The 17,570-nt window shown below is 44.8% G+C and overlaps 1 protein-coding gene across 1 annotated transcript in view; it reads left to right on the top strand.

The window, feature by feature from the left end:
- Nucleotides 1-17,570, top strand: part of TF (transferrin) — a 587,202-nt gene that overhangs the window by 49,272 nt on the left and 520,360 nt on the right. The window contains exon 2 of the mRNA XM_033958374.1: nt 14,325-14,494. Within this exon, the coding sequence (XP_033814265.1) occupies nt 14,325-14,494 (170 nt within the window). The remainder of the gene's footprint in view (nt 1-14,324; nt 14,495-17,570) is intronic.

Below are 17,570 nucleotides of genomic sequence, written 5' to 3'. Positions count from 1 at the left end.
TTTGGGCTTCAGTGCAACTCTTTCTGGCGAGGGTTATTAACTGTACGGTGCCTTGGAACCCTCCCGCCCTGCTACTGGGCGATGTCACGGACTTCAATCAGCAAGGTCTGGACTTTTCTGCTCAAAATACCTCCTCCACGCAATCCTTGTGGGCAAACAACTCATTCTAAAATATTGGGCTGCTGCAGAAACACCGACTTATGGTATGTGGTTGGAGCGAATGAGACTTCAAGCGAGATTTGAGTTGGACACCTACGAGTCCCGACCCCAGCCTCACTGGAAACTTTACTGCTCCCTATGGAGGAACTCCTTGACTTAGGTGGCTTGCCCAGTTTGTGCACTGGACCTACTCTATGACTATGTATAGTCCTGCCTCTCTGGTACCCCTTTTCCAAACTCATGTACTCTTCCCTCTATCATAACGCTGTGCCTTGCTAGATTGAATACTAGCATAATTATTTGGAGCTAGAGTAACCTTTTGCACATTGGAAGACAACAGTATAAGTGTAGATCAGACGGAACGTTTGTGGTGTGTGTGTTGGTTTGCATGTTCTGTAAGAGGAGTGACTGCGGTGCGGATGTGATGATGGGGGATCTTAAGGTTGAAGTTCTCTCTCATTAGAAAATAAAGACGAGGGACGCAGGGCGGCATGCTGATATCTCCTGCTGCTGAATATCTATTACTAGTGGGGGTGTTGAGCTATTTTTTACTATACATACTCCCTTGCTCACGCTTCTTTTGTATGCTATTCACATGATTCTGACGAGGTTAAGCTGAGCAACGGGGACTTCTCTGCCCTGCACTGCGCATTTCTACTCTCTCTTGACCCCAGTACTGTTTTCTTGTTTATTGCTTAATGTTTACCGCTTTTTGATACTGCCTTTGATAATGTCTTTGACACTGTTTTTGCTATTGCTTCATACTGTAGTGGGCAATGGTTGTCCATGTGTTACTTGTCTTAATAAACATGATATTTAAAAAAAAAAAAAAAAAAATTTATTAATAATTTAACTCCTACTCCAATACAAAAATCCACGTGTCAATCCCAATGGTTAAACTCCAAGATACAAATCGGCGAGTCTAAAATCCTCTGGAAACATTGGTTGCAGGCAGGCATACGTACTTTAGATCAGTGGTTCCCAACCCTGTCCTGGAGGGCCCCCAGGGCAGTCGGGTTTTCAGGATAGCCCTACTGAATATGCATGAGAGAAATCTGGATAGATTGGAGGTGTCAGGCATGCAAATCTGCTCCATGGGGGTCTTCCAGGACACGGTTGGGAATCACTGCTTTAGATGATGTAATTCAGAATGGGAGAATGGTAAATTTATTACAATTGCTACAATCATTTGGCATCTCAAAATCTCAAGGTTATAAGTGGTTGCAGTTGAAACAAGCCATTCAGAAAAGGTTCCCTGATTGGTGAAATTTGAAAAAATCAGTATAGCTTGCCAGGCCTATGTTTCCAGACTGATTGGCAAGGGCACCAGGCCGCCAAGTGGTATAAGTTAATATCTGAATATTTGAATAAGAAACCTAAAACAAGTTTAAAAAACATTTGGAGCATTGAGATAAAGCAGCAGATTTCTGCTACTCAATAGCCACGGATTTGTACTTGGAGAATGAGATGTACATCGTCAACTTCTATGAGACAGACTTGGTTTTTCTGTTAGAATTTTTTGGACCCTTGTTCGTTTACAAAAGTTGGCTAGTTCAAAGTCTAATAGATGCTGGCACTGTCACCTTGTTTTATTGTCCCTTGATACTCAACTTTTGGAAGTCTACTGTATATGGGGTAAAATTAATAGGATATTGGAAACTTCTATCCCAATGTTGTAAGACTTTGTTTTATTTTTGGACTTTATTACAACCTACAAGTAAGAACAGATTACTTCTTATTATGACAGGGGTAGCTATGCAGTTAGTCACAAAAAATTAGAAAAACTGGGTCAGACTAAACTTCAATTTTTGGTGGGAAACACTGTGCTAATTTTACAGATATGAGCGAATGAATTTGGAATAACTGGGACATTATAAAAAATTTAAAGAGACTTGGAGTCCATTAATGGAATTTATAAAAACTGATCACTAGTATAAACCTTTAATTTCTAAAGGAATTTCACACACATCCAGGGAGGGAGGGAAGGGGGGTGAAATGTACGTATATTATTATTTGTTAGATATAAGTGCTGATTATTGTACCAATTGTTTGTATATTCTATTGCACTTTGTATTTGATTTAAAAATTAATAAAGAATTTAAAAAAAAAGCCATTTTGACCTGTTCATCCAACCATAGGACATCTAACTTCTTAAAGCATTTTCAACCACAAAATTGTTCAAGTTAAAAACATCCAAACTCAAGCCATTTAGACATGGGAGGGCCTACATTGTGGAGGAGAGTGTGGTTACAGCTACAGCCTCAGCACTATACTGCTTCTTGTGACCCTGGGCAAGTCACTTTTTTTTACTTTTTATAAATCTTTATTAATTTTCCAATCAAAATCAATGCATTAAAAGCACAGTTACTTACCGTAACAGGTGTTATCCCAGGACAAGCAAGTAGCTATTCTCAACATGTGGGTGACGTCATCCATAGAGCCCAGATGCGGACAGCTTCGCAAGCAGACTTGCTTGAAGAACTTTAGAAAGTTCGCACCTTTCCAAGTTTGCACCTTTCTGCCAGACGCAGGGCGCACATCTCCTCAGTTCAGATAGCTAGCAGAGAAGCCAACCAGGGGAGGTGGGTGGGATGTGAGAATAGTTGCCTGCTGTCCCTGGATAATACCTGTTATGGTAAGTAACTGTGCTTTATCCCAGGTCAAGCAGGCAGCCTATTTTCAACATGTGGGTGACCTCCAAGCTCATCAGAATAGGATGGTAGGAGTGTTGGCAATTCAGGTGAATAAATTTTGTTAACTCTGCCTAGCTGAAATGGCCATCCTGTCTGGAAAAAACATCCAGACAATAATGAGAGGTGAAGGTATGAACCGAGGACCAAGTGGCAGTTTTACAGATTTCCTTAATAGGAGTAGATCTAAGGAAAGCTACTGATGCCGCCATGGCTCTGACTTTATGGGCTGTGACTCGAATCTGTAGATGCAGTCCAGCCTGAGCATAGCAGAAAGAAATGCAAGCAGCTAATCAATTGGAGATGGTGTGCTTGGAAATCAAATGTCCCAACTTGTTTGGATCAAAGGAGACAAAAAGTTGAAGTGCAGCTCTATGTGGCTTAGTTCTTTGCAAGTAGAAATCCAAAGCACGCTTACAGTCCAGAGTATGAAGAGCTGTTTCTCCAGAATGAGAATGAGGCTTTGGAAGAACACTGGAAGTACAATGGATTGATTGAGATGAAATTCTGAAACCACTTTAGGTAAGAATTTAGGATGAATATGGAGGACCACCTTGTCATGATGGAATACTGTGAAAGGTGGTCTGCAACTATAGCTTGTAGCTTGTTGACTCTGCAAGCAGACGTGAGAGCAATGAGAAAAATCACTTTCCAAGTGAGATATTTAAGATGAGCCGAAGTCATTGGTTCAAAAGGAGGCTTCATCAATTGAGCAAAACAACATTGAGATCCCAAACCACTAGAAGAGGTTTGAGAGGTGGTTTGACATTGAAAAGACCTTTCATAAATCTGGAAACCACAGGATGAGCAGAAAGGGGTTTCCCTTCGATAGGCTGATGAAAATCAGCAATTGCACTGAGATGGACTTGAATGGATGTGGATTTGAGGCCTGACTGAGACAAATGGAAAAAGTAATCCATAACTGAAGACAAGGAGGTAGATTGAGGCTCCTTGTGATGAATGGTGCATCAAGCAGAAAATCTAGTCCATTTCTAATTGTAGCATTGTCTAGTGGTAGGCTTCCTAGAAGCCTCTAAAATGTCTTGTACAGATTGAGAAAACTGTAGAGTGGCAGTTAGATTGAGAGATACCGAGCTGTCAGGTGTAGAGACTGCAGGTTGGAATGAAGTAGAGACCCCTGACTCTGTGTAAGCAGAGAGGGAAAAACAAGTAGAAGTAGTGACTCCCTGCTGCTGCGTTGAAGTAGAAGGGAGAACCAAGGTTGCCTTGGGCCACTGAGGAGCGATCAGAATCATGGTGGCATGTTCCTGTTTGAGTTTCACAAGTGTCTTGAGAATGAAAGGGAATGGAGGGAATGCATAAAGAAACTGATTCATCCATTCCAGGAGAAAAGCATCTGCCTCTAGTCGGTGAGGGGAGTATATCCTGGAGCAGAACTGAGGCAGTTTGTTGTTGTGGGGAGACGTGAAGAGATCTATCTGAGAAGATCCCCACTGAGAAAAAATGTGATAAAGAGGCAAGGAATTGAGTGTCCATTCGTGAGGTTGTAGAAGACGACTCAATTTGTCCGCCAGACAGTTTTTCTCTCCTTGAATGTAGACAGCTTTTAGGAAGGTGTTGTGAAGGATTGTCCAATTCCAAATCTTCAGAGCTTCCTGGCAAAGAGGGAGAGATCCTGTTCCTCCCTGCTTGTTGACATAGTACATGGCAACTTGATAGCCTGTCCGAATGAGGACTACCTGGTTGTGAAGAAGATGCTGATAAGCTTTGAGAGCATTGAAGATCGCTCTGAGTTCCAGATTGATGTGACACTGACGATCCGTGCTGGACCAATGGCCTTGAGTTCGGAGACCATAGAGATGAGCCCCCCAAGTGTAGGTCAAAAAATCTGTCATGAGGACCTTCTGAAGAGGGGGTGTTTGAAACAGTAAACCTCTGGAGAGATTGGAAGCGAGCATTCACCAGTGGAGAGACTGTCTCAATGAAGGAGTCACTCTGATGTGTTGAAAGAGTGGGTCGAAAGCCTGAGCCCACTGAGATGCCAGGGTCCACTTAGGAATTCTGAGGTGAAGTCTGGCAAAAGGACTCATATGAACAGTAGAAGCCATGTGACTTAGAAGAACCATAATGTGTCTTGCTGAAATCGAAGAGAGGGAAGACACTTTGTGACAGTGCTGAAGAATAGCATCCTGCCGTTGATGAGGAAGAAATGCTCTGAGTTGTACAGTGTCCAAGACAGCTCCGATGAACCAGAGTTTGAAAGGGCTGTAGCTGGGATTTGTGAAAGGGGATTTCGAACCCCAAACTTTGGAGGAACCAAATAGTCTGTTGGGTCGCTACAATAACCCCTTGAGATGTTGAATCTTTGATGAGCCAGTCGTCCAGGTACGGGAACACCTGTAGACCATGGTTCCAGAGAGCTACTGCTACTACAACTAGGCACTTGGTGAAAACTTTTGGAGATGATGCCAGGCCGAAGGGTAGCACTCTGTATTGGAAATGCAGATTTCCCACCCAAAATCTGAGGAACTGTTGAGAGGCTGGATGAATGAGAATGTGAGTGTAAGCCTTTTTGAGATCTAGAGAACATAACCAATCGTTCTGATCTAGAAGGGAATATAAGGATGCCAGAGACAACATTCGGAATTTTTCTTTGACTAAAAATTTGTTGAGCGCTCTGAGATCCAAGATAGGGCGCAAATCGCCCGTCTTCTTCGGAATGAGGAAGTAACAGGAGTAAAACCCCCTGCTCTGCTGTTCCAAGGGAACTTCCTTGATGGCACGGAGACAAAGGAGAGCTTGAGCTTCCTGAAGAAGAAGGGTGGTCTGCGATCAATTGGAAGGATACTTGGAGGAAGATCTGGTGGAATCTGGAGGAAATGAAGATAGTATCCTTCCTTGAGGATAGACAGCACCCAAAGGTCTGATGTAATGATCTCCCAGCGATGATAAAAATGATGGAGATTGTAAGGATTGTTAGTCAGGCCCCCATAATGTATGGTTGGTGGTAGGGGTTATGTGAGAGGCGCCCTTACAAACGCCAGGTCCCAGGTTCAATTCCCTCACAGAAGATTCACCAGGAGTAGAATCCAATAAGAAACACAGCCAGAGATGATTGCATAAAGAATATATTATAGAAATAGGCTTACAGAAAAGCAATATTTATAAGCATTACAATTAAGCATTACAATTAAGTAGAGAGCAAAGCAGTTTCCCTGCCTTACAGAGTTCAGAGACAAAGAGACAGAGAGTCTGAAGTTCTAAGGAGAGCCAGAGCCAGAGAGAGAGAGAGAGAGAGAGAGAGCGAGAGAGCTCAAGAGAAACAAGAGAGGACCAGAGGGCCAAGAGCCAAGAGAGGGGGGTAATGCTGCGAAGGGGCTTTTATAGTTTGGAAACTTATTCTAAAAACCAGAATCTATTGAGCTTCAATAGAAGTTAAATCTCCCCCCTCCTTCGTAGACAGGAGAAAAATAGGCTGTAGTCATATGTAATTTCCAGTCTGTCTCTGACAATAGTTTCTGATTAACTTTAGTTATCTATGCACCTGGACCCATTGTCCTAAGCACCCTCTTAATCAGACATTAACACCTTTTAGCTAATCATGATTTAATCAGGGCTACTTAAAACAGTCTCCCTGCCCTCAGAGTCTATCTGCATTCACATGCCAGAGTCAGATTGATATAATTTCCCATAGGCCTTCGCTGACATTAGTTATGCCAACTGAAAATGCTGAATGCTAGCAATAGCTATGCTGACAGAGATGACCTCCAATGGGAAGGGAACAATGGAGGTTATGCTCTGTATTAGATGGTCAAAAAGGTTGAGAGGCCTTAGGTGCAGCAGTAGTCTGAGGTTTTGGCTGCCTTTGCTGCTGCTGTTGTGGTTGTTTCTTAGGAGGCGCTCGTGTATAAGGAGCTGCTCGCTGAGGAAAATGCCTTTGGTAAGATGGAAGAGGCCTGAAGCCTTTAGAGGTAGAAGGCTTAGGCTTAGGTCGAATGATGGAAGCAAATGATTTCTCATGTTCAGACAATTGTTTAGTAGCTTCCTCGATAGAGTCATCAAACAATTCATTGCCTTGACAAGGAATGTTGGCCAGACGATCTTGAAGATTGTGGTCCATGTCTACAGTGCGGAGCTAGGCAAGCCGGCACAGTGCCACTGAGAAGGCAGTGACCCTTGAGGAAAGTTCAAATGCATCATAGGAAGATTGAAGGAGATGCATGCGGAGTTGAGCCAGAGTGGTAGTCACATGCTGAAACTCTGGAAGACGAAGTTGAGGAATATATTTCCAAAATTCAGGCAGAATGTCAACCAAATGCTTGAAATAAGAAGTGAAAATACAATTGTAATTCAAAACTCTAGTTGCCATAAGAGAATTTTGATACAAATGACGATCAAACTTGTCCATGGTCCTGCCCTCTCTTTCAGGAGGGACACTGCCATAAACTTTGGCAGGATTGGTCCTTTTCAGAGAAGACTCCACAAGAAGGGACTGATGGGATAACTGAGTTTTCTCGAAGCCCTTGCAGTGGATCATCCTGTAACGAGATTCCAGCTTTCCTGGTACAGCAGGAATGTAATAAGGTGTTTCAAGATTTCGCTTGAAAATTTGAGAAAGAAGTCTATTAATGGGCAATTTAAGAGACTCCGCAGGAGGATGAGACATACCCATTTCTTCTAAATACGCCGTAGAATATTTGGAATCAGAGTCCAAAGTAATATTGAGGTCCTTACTCATTTGACGTAGGAAAGAAGAAAAAGATACCTGCTCCAAGGAAGGTTGACCTCGAGGGGAAGAAGGTGACCTCGAGGCACCTTGCAAGGCAGAGAACAAAGGTGAAGCTTCTCTGGAGTACTGATACCTGAGGTCTGAATATGCAGGTACAGATGACTCACTGAGAGAATGGATAGAATCTCTTGCAGGAAAAGAAGCATAGGTGTAAAGCTCTGGAGGTTGTGTCCTCGACTTCGGAGTTGGAGGCCTTGAAGAGTTTCGAGGCCTGTCTCAAGAAGAAGACCTGTGTCTCAATGGATGCCTCGACTGATGTGGAGAACTGTGCTTCAAACCAGGCAGATCCCGCTGAGAGGAACATCGAGGAGTCTTTGCCCTGTGCCTCGGAAAAGGCGATGCCTTATGCGAGGAAAGAGGGCTGGAGGCTGGAGATTGAGATCGAGACACCAAAAAAGACTGAGCTCCTTGTGTCAACTCCTTGAGTAGCGTGCTTATACTCCAGATGAGACACTCGCAAAGACTCGACTCCTTGCTTAGAGTGTATAGAATCCTCTTGAGGCACTCCCAAGGACTCGACTCCTTGTATAGAGTGGGTAGATTCAGCTCGAGGCACTGCTAAGGACTTGACTCCTTGTGATACTGCTAAGTGCTCAGACTGGACTGCAGGAAGCAGAGTTGAGGTAGGAGTATGTTTGGCAAGCATATTACCAAACTGCCAATCCATAATGGTCTGGATCATAGCCTCCAAATGTGACACCGAGACTTGAGGATCTGGTACATTTGATGTGGCTATAGTCTCCGAGGAAGAGGAGGAAGAATGACTCTTCAACTTTGAGACATGCTTCTTGGGCAGCTTGATAACCATTGCTGGTACCTGACCTGAGGGAGGCAGCGAGGAAAGCAACTCCTCAGGAGAAGACTTAGCAGATTTGCCCAAGGATGATGACCCACAAAACGAGGAGGGTTTGATTAAGGTCATGGTTGAGACAGAGGCAGAAGGTTGAGGTCGAGACTGGCGAAAGTAGATTCATACCACCAAAGAGTTTCTCCACCTGAACTCGACGATGCTTGATGGCTCAAGGTTGAAGGGTAGCACAGCAGGCACATGACTCCGGATGATGGTCAGGTCCCAAACACTGAACACACCACCTATGTGGGTCAGTGAGGGAGATCGCGTGCTGGCAACAGCAGCCTGTGACCGGCTGGGACATAAACGGAAAAATAGCCTCAGCGAGATCGCAGGCTGAGGCTGCGAGGCAGGTCCTGCCGTGACACAAAGGAAAAATAAAATTAAGTTTTTAAAAAATAAATGAAAATGTGCAAAGAAACACAGCGACCCTGTAAAAAATAAAACACGAGCCACGGTGAGAGATGGCATGAAGAAGAACTGAGTCTAGTGCAGAGCGTCGAAATAGGACTTCTTGGCTCTGCAGAAAACTGAGAACTGAGGAGCTGCGTGCCCTGCGTCGGGCGGGAAGGCACTCATGCATGCGCGGTGCGGCAGTCACAAACTTTCTAAAGGTCTTTAAGTAAGTCTGCTTGCAAAGCTGTCCGCATCCGGGCTCCATGGATGATGTCACCCACATGTTGAGAATAGGCTGCCTGCTTGTCCTGGGATAAATATACATATGCATATAATTAACTTCAAAATTGCACTTACATCAATCATAGAAATACTTCAAAAAAATCCCCTCCCCGCCTCCCACCCCAATATAGGATTTAAAAACAAAATACAGTATTTCAGACATGAACTTCCAAGTACCTAATTTTAATTATTATTTTATTGTGACCCGTTCTGAGCTTCTGGGGAGGATGGGATATAAAAATGAACAAATAAATAAATGTAGTGAAAGTCACTTAATCCTTCAGTGCTCCAGGACCATTAGATAGATTGTGAGCTCACAGGGACAGATAGGGAAAATGCTTGAAGTAGAGAATGACATGGGAACAGAATTGTCCCTATCCCTGTTCCCATGGGAAACCATCCAGTGTCATTCTTTAGGGTCTCTCTCACCCTCAGTATTCTACACCAACATTCTTCAATGCAGGGCTTTTTTAAACCCTACTAAGCTAACTGATTTTACCACATGCTCTGGTTTGTTCAAGCAGTACAAGTTTGGTCCATGCTTCCTTTGGATGTATACACAACAAAGGAGTCATGAGGATAAGATGTCAAGTATTCAGCCAAGGGTGTATAGTTCAAAAAATCACTTTATTTGTAGATATGCCACTATGGCTCAAAGACTCGACACTGGCAGTGTTTCGGCGTCTGTGTCTTTATAAAGAGTCTACTGGACCATGTAAAAACAAAATATTGCATGATTACAAACAATACATTAATTGTAAAACACAGTACTTAGCATAATTAAAATATACTTTTCAAAAATATATAAATACATACAAAGGAATCTCTTATGAAATAAAAAGTAAAAGTCAATAAGCAATAAAACACACAATGGAGAATGATTAAAAACAATTAGAAACAATTAAAAGTTGTATATAACTAAAAATCAAATAGATGATCTGATAAGAAATTAAACAAAACTATAGTGTATCAAGCAATTGTGTTAAAATACACCATATAAAAAGATGTAACTACATAGATAGGACCAAAGGACATACCGTGTTTCCCCAAAAATAAGACCTAGCATGATTTTCAGGGTAGGTCTTAATATAAGCTTTACCCCCAAAATAAGCCCTACTCTGGACAGAAGCAGCGGTACCGTTGCCTCGGTCTTCCAAGCCAGCTGGGGAGCATGACCATGTGCAGCCCTTCGTTTTTCTTTGCCCAGATTGGTTCTCAGTGTTTGGGGCAACATCTAAATAACATTCCCCCTGCAGGGACAGCAAGAGGGAGTTGTGGGGGAAGGGCTGGAGGCTTGTGCTCATTGCCTCAGAGCTCCAGCCTGACGCGTGCGGTCTCTCCTTCTCATGGGAGTGAAAAAAGAAACAAGATGGCTAGTGAAAGCGATGAGGAGGACTGCCGGCGTTCTTCCCCTTTAAAGGTCAGAGGCGGCCGGTAACCATCGGCTCTAGTCGGGCTCGGAATGAGGCCGACCGATGGGCAGCTGATTTCCCCCCCCAGTGTCCCATCCCAGCAGGAGAGTACAGGACCCCTTCCCTCCTCCACAAATTCCCTCTCCCAGTCCATAAACTGCCGAGGAGGCTGCGCCAGGTCCTTTATCAGCTCAGGGGGCAACGCAAGGGACATCGGGGGCAAATTTTTCCTCCTTCCCCGTCACTTAAACGTTCAGAACATTAAACCAAAAATAATTTATATATTTGGAAATAATATATTGTATTTATGACCAAGCTAGTGGAGTGGCCCTTTTTTTAACCTTTGCCTTTATTTTGTTTTTCTGATGGGGAGAACAGTGTAAAGCTCCAGTGTACTGCTTAAACTGGGGGAAGAAATCTGGTTTGGTTGCTGGACTTACTCCAAAAATAAGACCTAGTTGGTTTTTGGGCTCATAATTAATATAAGGCACTGTCTTATTTTCGGGGAAACATGGTATTAGCATCCAGTTAAAAGATAGTCAAATATTTTGAAAATTAGTACAATACAATTGAAAACATAATTAGAAACATATGCATGGAAACATAAAAAATGGTTATAAGTATATGAAATGATGAATGCAACACAACTTAGAACAATTAGAAACAATTAAAAGCCATGGAAATGAACACATGAACAAGCATGTGATAAAACTTGAATTTCAAATAATCTGAAAAAATGTTATACAAAGCAATAATATATTAACCAATTAGAAACATAATTAGAAACATTTTTTGGATGTATGACAGATTAGTGCCAATTCTCTTTCAACAGAATATGAAAACTTAGCCCTCTTTTATCAAGCTGCAATAGTTTTAGCACTGGCCAGTGAGTTAAATGCTCTGACACTCAGGAATTGAATGAGCATCAGAGCATTTACCTCACTGGCCAGTGCTAAAATTCTCTACAGCAGGGGTGTCCAACCTGCAGCCCCAAAAAGTATTTTGTGCGGCCCCGCTCACACTCGAGGGTGATGCGGTGTTTTCTGTCTTGCCGGCGCCCTCCTCCATCTTTTTGCAGCGTTCGCTGAAAGCCGCGGGCAGCGGATCCTATGTGCCTCTTGAGGCTGACCCAGAAGTGTTTCCTCTGACGTCGCGACGTCAGAGGAAACGCTTCCAGATCAGCTGCAGGAAGATGGAGGAGGGCGCCGGCAAGACAAAAAACACCACATCACTGAGGCACCCAGCAAGACGGTAAACACCCTCGAGCGTGAGAGGGACCGCATGCGTCTTGCAGAGAGAAGCCCATCTGGGGGCAGCAGAATGAAGGGATAGAGGGGAGCATGAGCCATAAGATGGAAGAATGGAGGGAGTGAAGGAAAGAGATGCAAAGGTGAGGGAGATAATAGAAAGGGAGAATTGGATGTCTGAGAGAGGGAAAGAGATGGTGCAATTGGGAAAGAGAAGGGGGAGAACATACTGGGTCGAGGAAGCCTCCTGGACTTTTTTTTTAAGTACAGAGGGGGAGGGTATTAAAAGAAGTGCTAGATTGGATGTGGGGAGAGAGCTTATAGGGCCAGAAACAGATGACAGAGAGATGATGGCCAGAAACAGGGCAGAGAGATGGTGGGCAATAGTTTGAAGGGAGAAAAGTTGGACCTGGGGTGGTGTGGAGGAAGAGGGAAAGAGGTACTTGAAGGGAGAACTGTTGGGAAGAGAAAGGGAGAGAAGTTGGATTTGGGGATGGAAGGGAGGAAAGGAGAAATGTTAGGCCTGTGGATGGAAGGCAGAGATATGCAGCATCTCTATTTTTTCCCCCTCCATTTCATTGTTCAGCATCAAGGGAAAGGGAAGAAGGAAAACAGAAAAGAGAGGAAGCAAAATGTTGGACCATGGGTATAGAGGAGCAGAGATGGACCCATAGGAGGGCAGGAGGGAAGAGAGCTGGGATAAGAAGATGCTAGGAGATGGAAAGAAAAGGACAGGGAATTATAGCCTGACCAGAGGAGAGATGGAGGGGGATTCTTAAAGTGGTGAGCCAGATGGATGAGGTCAAAAGGGAGATGACAAGATGAGTGACAGAGCAGTGAGTACAGTGGTAGAAATGTGGTAATAGGGAGTAGGCAACAGGAAATAGGAGATTGGGAAAGGAGTGAGATGGGAAATAGGAGAGTTAGGAACTGAGAGAAGATGGAGAACTAAGAGGTAGCTGAACATTTAAAAAGAAGAAGGGTGAGAAAGAAGACAAGATTTGAGTGGACAGAGGCAAAAAAGAAAAGAAAAAGTTAAGAAAGCTGAAAAGGAAAAAATCAATACATTGGAGACAGGCATAAGAAGGAAATGGAACGAGAGAAGAGGAGAAAAAAATGGACAGCAGACACTGGAAAGAGAATTAGTTGAAGACAGACAAAAAGCAGAAAGAGAAACTGGGACCAAGATGATGGAAGAACAAAACATCCAGACAAGGTAGAAAAAAAATTGTTTTATTTTGAATTTATTAACTGGAATATGTTAGCTTTGGGATATGTGCATCACAATTATTTTTGTATTCAGTGGCGTAGTCATATACAGCTGATTTGGGGGAGGGACTGGATCCCATAATTAGTGGATGGGAACCAAACTTTCTCCCTGCCTGAGTGCTATGTATAAATACTTGAGCTAGTGGGGATTCCCAAGCTCTGCCAACTAGAGACATCTTCCTCCATTTTGCAACCCCAAATCTCCAAGCTTTGCAGCCAATGGCAATATCCTCAAGCTGCCACTGCGTTCATGCATGCATGAATGCCAAGGGGGAGGGCAGGGATGAGGGAAGGCAGCAGCTTTGCAATATTGCTGCCAGCTGCAGAACTTGGGAATTTGGAGGGTGTGGCTGTCAGTTGGTGAGGCTTGAGGATCCCTACTAGTCAAGTTTCAAGTTTATTAGGATTTGATATACCGCTTATCAAGGTTATCTAAGCGATTTTTACAATCAGGCACTCAAGCATTTTCCCTATCTGTCCCGGTGGGCTCACAATCTAGCTACAACAGGGGAGATATTCATTTTGAGGGAGCCTAAGCTCAAAGTGGGAGGCCCAAAAAAGCAGTAATATTTACCCTGATTAAACGATCCTCCATGTGTGCTGCTGACAGCTGATTCAGCATCCCCGCTCTGATGAGGCTCACCTCTGAAGAGGCTCACCGTAGCTGTAATAGAAGTGAATGGGAAAACCAGGAGCGTACATCCCTGTTCTTCAGAGTGGGGATGCGGAAGCCTGTGGCTGCTCCCACTCTCAGCGGTACACGTGGAGAATTACTCAGTCAGGGTAAGCATTACTGCTTTTTTGGGTTCCTCTCCACAGTGTCCCTTTAATGAAGGTTTATTATTAGATATGTACATCTTCTATATTAGTAATTGCAAATTTGGGACCTGCTCAACCTTTTTTTTTTCACTCATCCACTAGTGTTAGTGTTTCTGTGGCCCCAGAAAATTTTTTTTCGGCCTATGCAGCCCAGGGAAGCCAAAAGGTTGGACACCCCTGCTCTACCGTGACTTGATAAAAGGGAGCCATATTTATTTAGGAAATGTCTGTTATGACTTCTTTTCAGAAGTAATGTAAGTGTTTGATTATGTTTTAATTGAGGTAATTTTTTTATAGCTGTTTTTGCTGTTATTTGTTGTAATTCACTTGGGCCTTTTTTAAGGAAATTGACAGAACATAACATAACTCTCCCCATTCTATTTCATTCTACTGCTTGCAGCCAGCTAACTTGTCATTCTTTTATATCTTTGTTTCTCTGTTCCTTTGCAGCATTTTCTTCCTCTACCTCCCTCTCAGCTGGCAAAAACATCCGGATATGTGTAAAATCGGATGTAGAATTTCAGAAATGTGGAGACATCAAGGATGCTTCCAAAGACTTACAGTGCTCCTTCTCCTGTGTGAAAAAAACAAACACGGATGATTGCATTCAGGCTATTGCAGTAAGTTTTTTGAAGCACTTCCCCCTCTGAGCCAGCACTAATCAATCATCTTATACTTAATTGTTTTTTATTAAATAAATAAAATAATACAGTGTACAATATATAAATGGATGAATACAATCATGTATAACAAATAAATATAAATACAAAAGTAAATAATTCATAAAGTAATGAAATAAACTATGGGCTTCTTTTATCAAGGTGCACTACGGGGGTTAGCGTGTCAGACATTTCAATACGCGCTAACCTCCGTGGCAAGCCAAAAAACTAACGCCTCCTCAATGGAGGCGTTAGCGACTAGCGCGGTAGGCGGTTGAACGCGCGGTATTCTGCGCGTTAACCGCTTACCGCACCTTGATAAAAGGAGCCCTATTTTTCAAATCTAATATAATAAAATGGTAGGACGCGCATGCGCACTAAAAAAAATTGTGTTCCCTGAGCTGTTGCGTTTTTTTTAGTGCGCATGCGCGGGTTGTACGTCACCAATGTTCCTCCTCCACCATGCAACGCAAGCCATGTCTGCTGCCGGCCTCGAGCTACTGGGGGCCGGCGGCGCGAGCCGCCCGGCCGGTGCTGAGGCCCCGCCTCCCGCTTTCACCCTACACGGCGACGCCAGACCCGGACCTACAAAACGCTGAGGCCCGTCTTCTGACCTACACGGCGCCGCCAGATCCGGCACCACAAAATGGCCCTCACATCCGCGAACATGCTTGCCATGGAAACAGAGGGGATCAGGAGCTAAACATCGATTTAAAAAAACAAACAAACAACAGTGCACAACGACAGAGACACACAGACACTCACAGAAGGACAGGGGGCTAAAGAGACAGATTTAAAAAAATAACAAAACACTAAGGAGAGAGAGAGACACAGGTAAGGAATGCTGCTGGGCAGGGGGAGCAGGGAAGAGGGTCAGGGGGAGAAAAGAAGGAGTGCTGCTGGACGGACAGAGCATGGAAGAGGAACAGGGGAGCAGGGAAGAGGAACGGGGGAGCAGGTAAGAAGGGACAGGGGGAGCAGGGAATAATGACTGCGGAGCAGGGAAGAAGCTGGACAGGGGGAGCAGGGAAGAGAGACAGGGGGAGCAGGTAAGGAGTGCTGCTGGACAGGGGGAGGTAAAAGGAAGGGAGAAGGCCTACTGCTGGACAGGTGGAACAGGCAAGGGGTGATGGTTGACAGCCGAGGAAAGAGAGAGACAGAAAGCGGTCAAGAGGAGAAAGAGAAAAAGAAATAAAGACACACACATCTATTCTAGCACCCGTTAATGTAACGGGCTTAAATACTAGTACAATTATAATAAAGAAAGACTACTCAACTAATTACCCTCCCCGCAAAACCCCCTACCAATTCCCCCTCCCAAGAATGCATTAAAAAAAAAAAAATTAATCCATCATCTTAACACAGTATTGGCAGCACTCCCCTCTCTTAACCATTAGTGTCCCACTATGTTCCTTATTGAGCCAGCAGTGAGTCTGTCCTCTAACTTAATGTTAGGGGATAACCTTCCTTTGAGCCAGTACCGATTCAGCTGTCAGCATGATATTAAGGGGCACTTTCTTTTAAGTCAATACTGATCTAACATCCTTCCATTAATTAGAGAGCACATTTCTCTCTGAGCAAATATTGGGCTAGATTCACTAAGCAAACTGATCTTGTACCGATCGGTTTGCGAGCCTTTTACAACCAGATTTTCCTCCTGCACTATTCACTAACGCCTGTAGCGATCGGATCCCGATTGTCCCATGCAAATTAGTAAAACCCCATGCAAAATAGCCAAGCGATTGATTCAGTAACAATTGCTTGGCTATTTTGAGTCGGGTTTTACTATTGGCAAACCCAACTGCTGCAGACCTGTCGGTAACTGAGTTACCGTCAGGTCTGCAGGTATTTTTACAGGCCTGCCTGTCTTTTTTTTCATTTTTTTCCATGGCACAGATATTTTGCTTGTGCTACACATGCAAAATATCTGCCCCATAAAAAAAATGAAAAGACAGGCAGACCTGTCAAAAAAAGACCAAGGGCACCTCCCAACAAATGCGAGGGTCCCCCGCGACCCACATATAGCAGGAGGGATGCCCACTCCCTCCTGCCACTATCCGATGCTGCCCTCCCCGGCCGCACGAATATGGCATGAGGGATGCCAACTCCCTCATGCCACCAACTAACTCCCCCCCGCATGGCCCGGCCCACCCACACCCGAACAGCCCGACCACGTTAAAGTTGGGAGCAGTGCTCAGTCCCTCCTGCTCCTAGGTCAACCACCTCCGGCCCACCCCTGGTCGGCCCAGGCGGTTGGGCCAGGCCCACCCAGTATCTGTAAAATAGTTGGGAGCAGAAGGGGTGCCTGGATAAGGCTCCCCCAACATCTTTGGGAACAGGACGGGTGTCCGGACCCTCCTCCTCTCGTACGCACCGCCAAAATCTTCAGGAGCAGGAGGAAAGTCCTCCTGCTCATACTCTTCGGCCAGCTGCCGCCCAATAGTGGCCTTAGGTCCCGCCCTGGTGCATCATCTGATGCACGGGGAGAGGCCTAAGGCCCTGATTGGCTGAGGCGCCTCGGGCTCCTCCCTTAGTGAGAAGTGTAAGGAAGTCCCTGATTGGCCACTTGGCCTAGGAGCAGGAGGGACTGAGCACCCCTCCTGCTCCCAACATTTTGGTGCTGGGGGGCATGAGCCATGCCGGGAGGGGGGCGAGGGCCATGCTGCATGCATGCAGCATTTTAGTTGGTATCCCTCCTGCTTTTTTCTCTGGGGGGGGGGGGGGCGGGCACAGCAAAGCAGGGCAGGCAGGAGAGATCGGGGCCTGGGGGGGAGGGGGGGTTGGGCAGATCTCTCTTGCCTGCTCCAGGACTCTCCTGCTCTCTGCCACTGTTCACCGCAGTGCAGGCCCGCTTTAAAACCATGGGCTTGCACTGCAGGGAATGGCGGCAGAGAACAGGAGAGTCTGGGAGCAGGCAAGAGAGATCTGGGCTGGGCTGAGCCCTGACAGCAGTGACAGGAGTCTGTTTCTCCTGTCACTACTGTCAGGGTGTGCGCATGAGCGGGGATCGCTCTGGAAGTGGGTAGGGAGGCATGCT

Source organism: Geotrypetes seraphini, chromosome 9 (genome assembly GCF_902459505.1).
Source record: "Geotrypetes seraphini chromosome 9, aGeoSer1.1, whole genome shotgun sequence".
In the NCBI taxonomy this organism is placed as follows: domain Eukaryota; kingdom Metazoa; phylum Chordata; class Amphibia; order Gymnophiona; family Dermophiidae; genus Geotrypetes; species Geotrypetes seraphini.
Note: the sequence above shows the minus strand (reverse complement) of the source record. Positions and strands in the feature narration are given on the sequence as shown.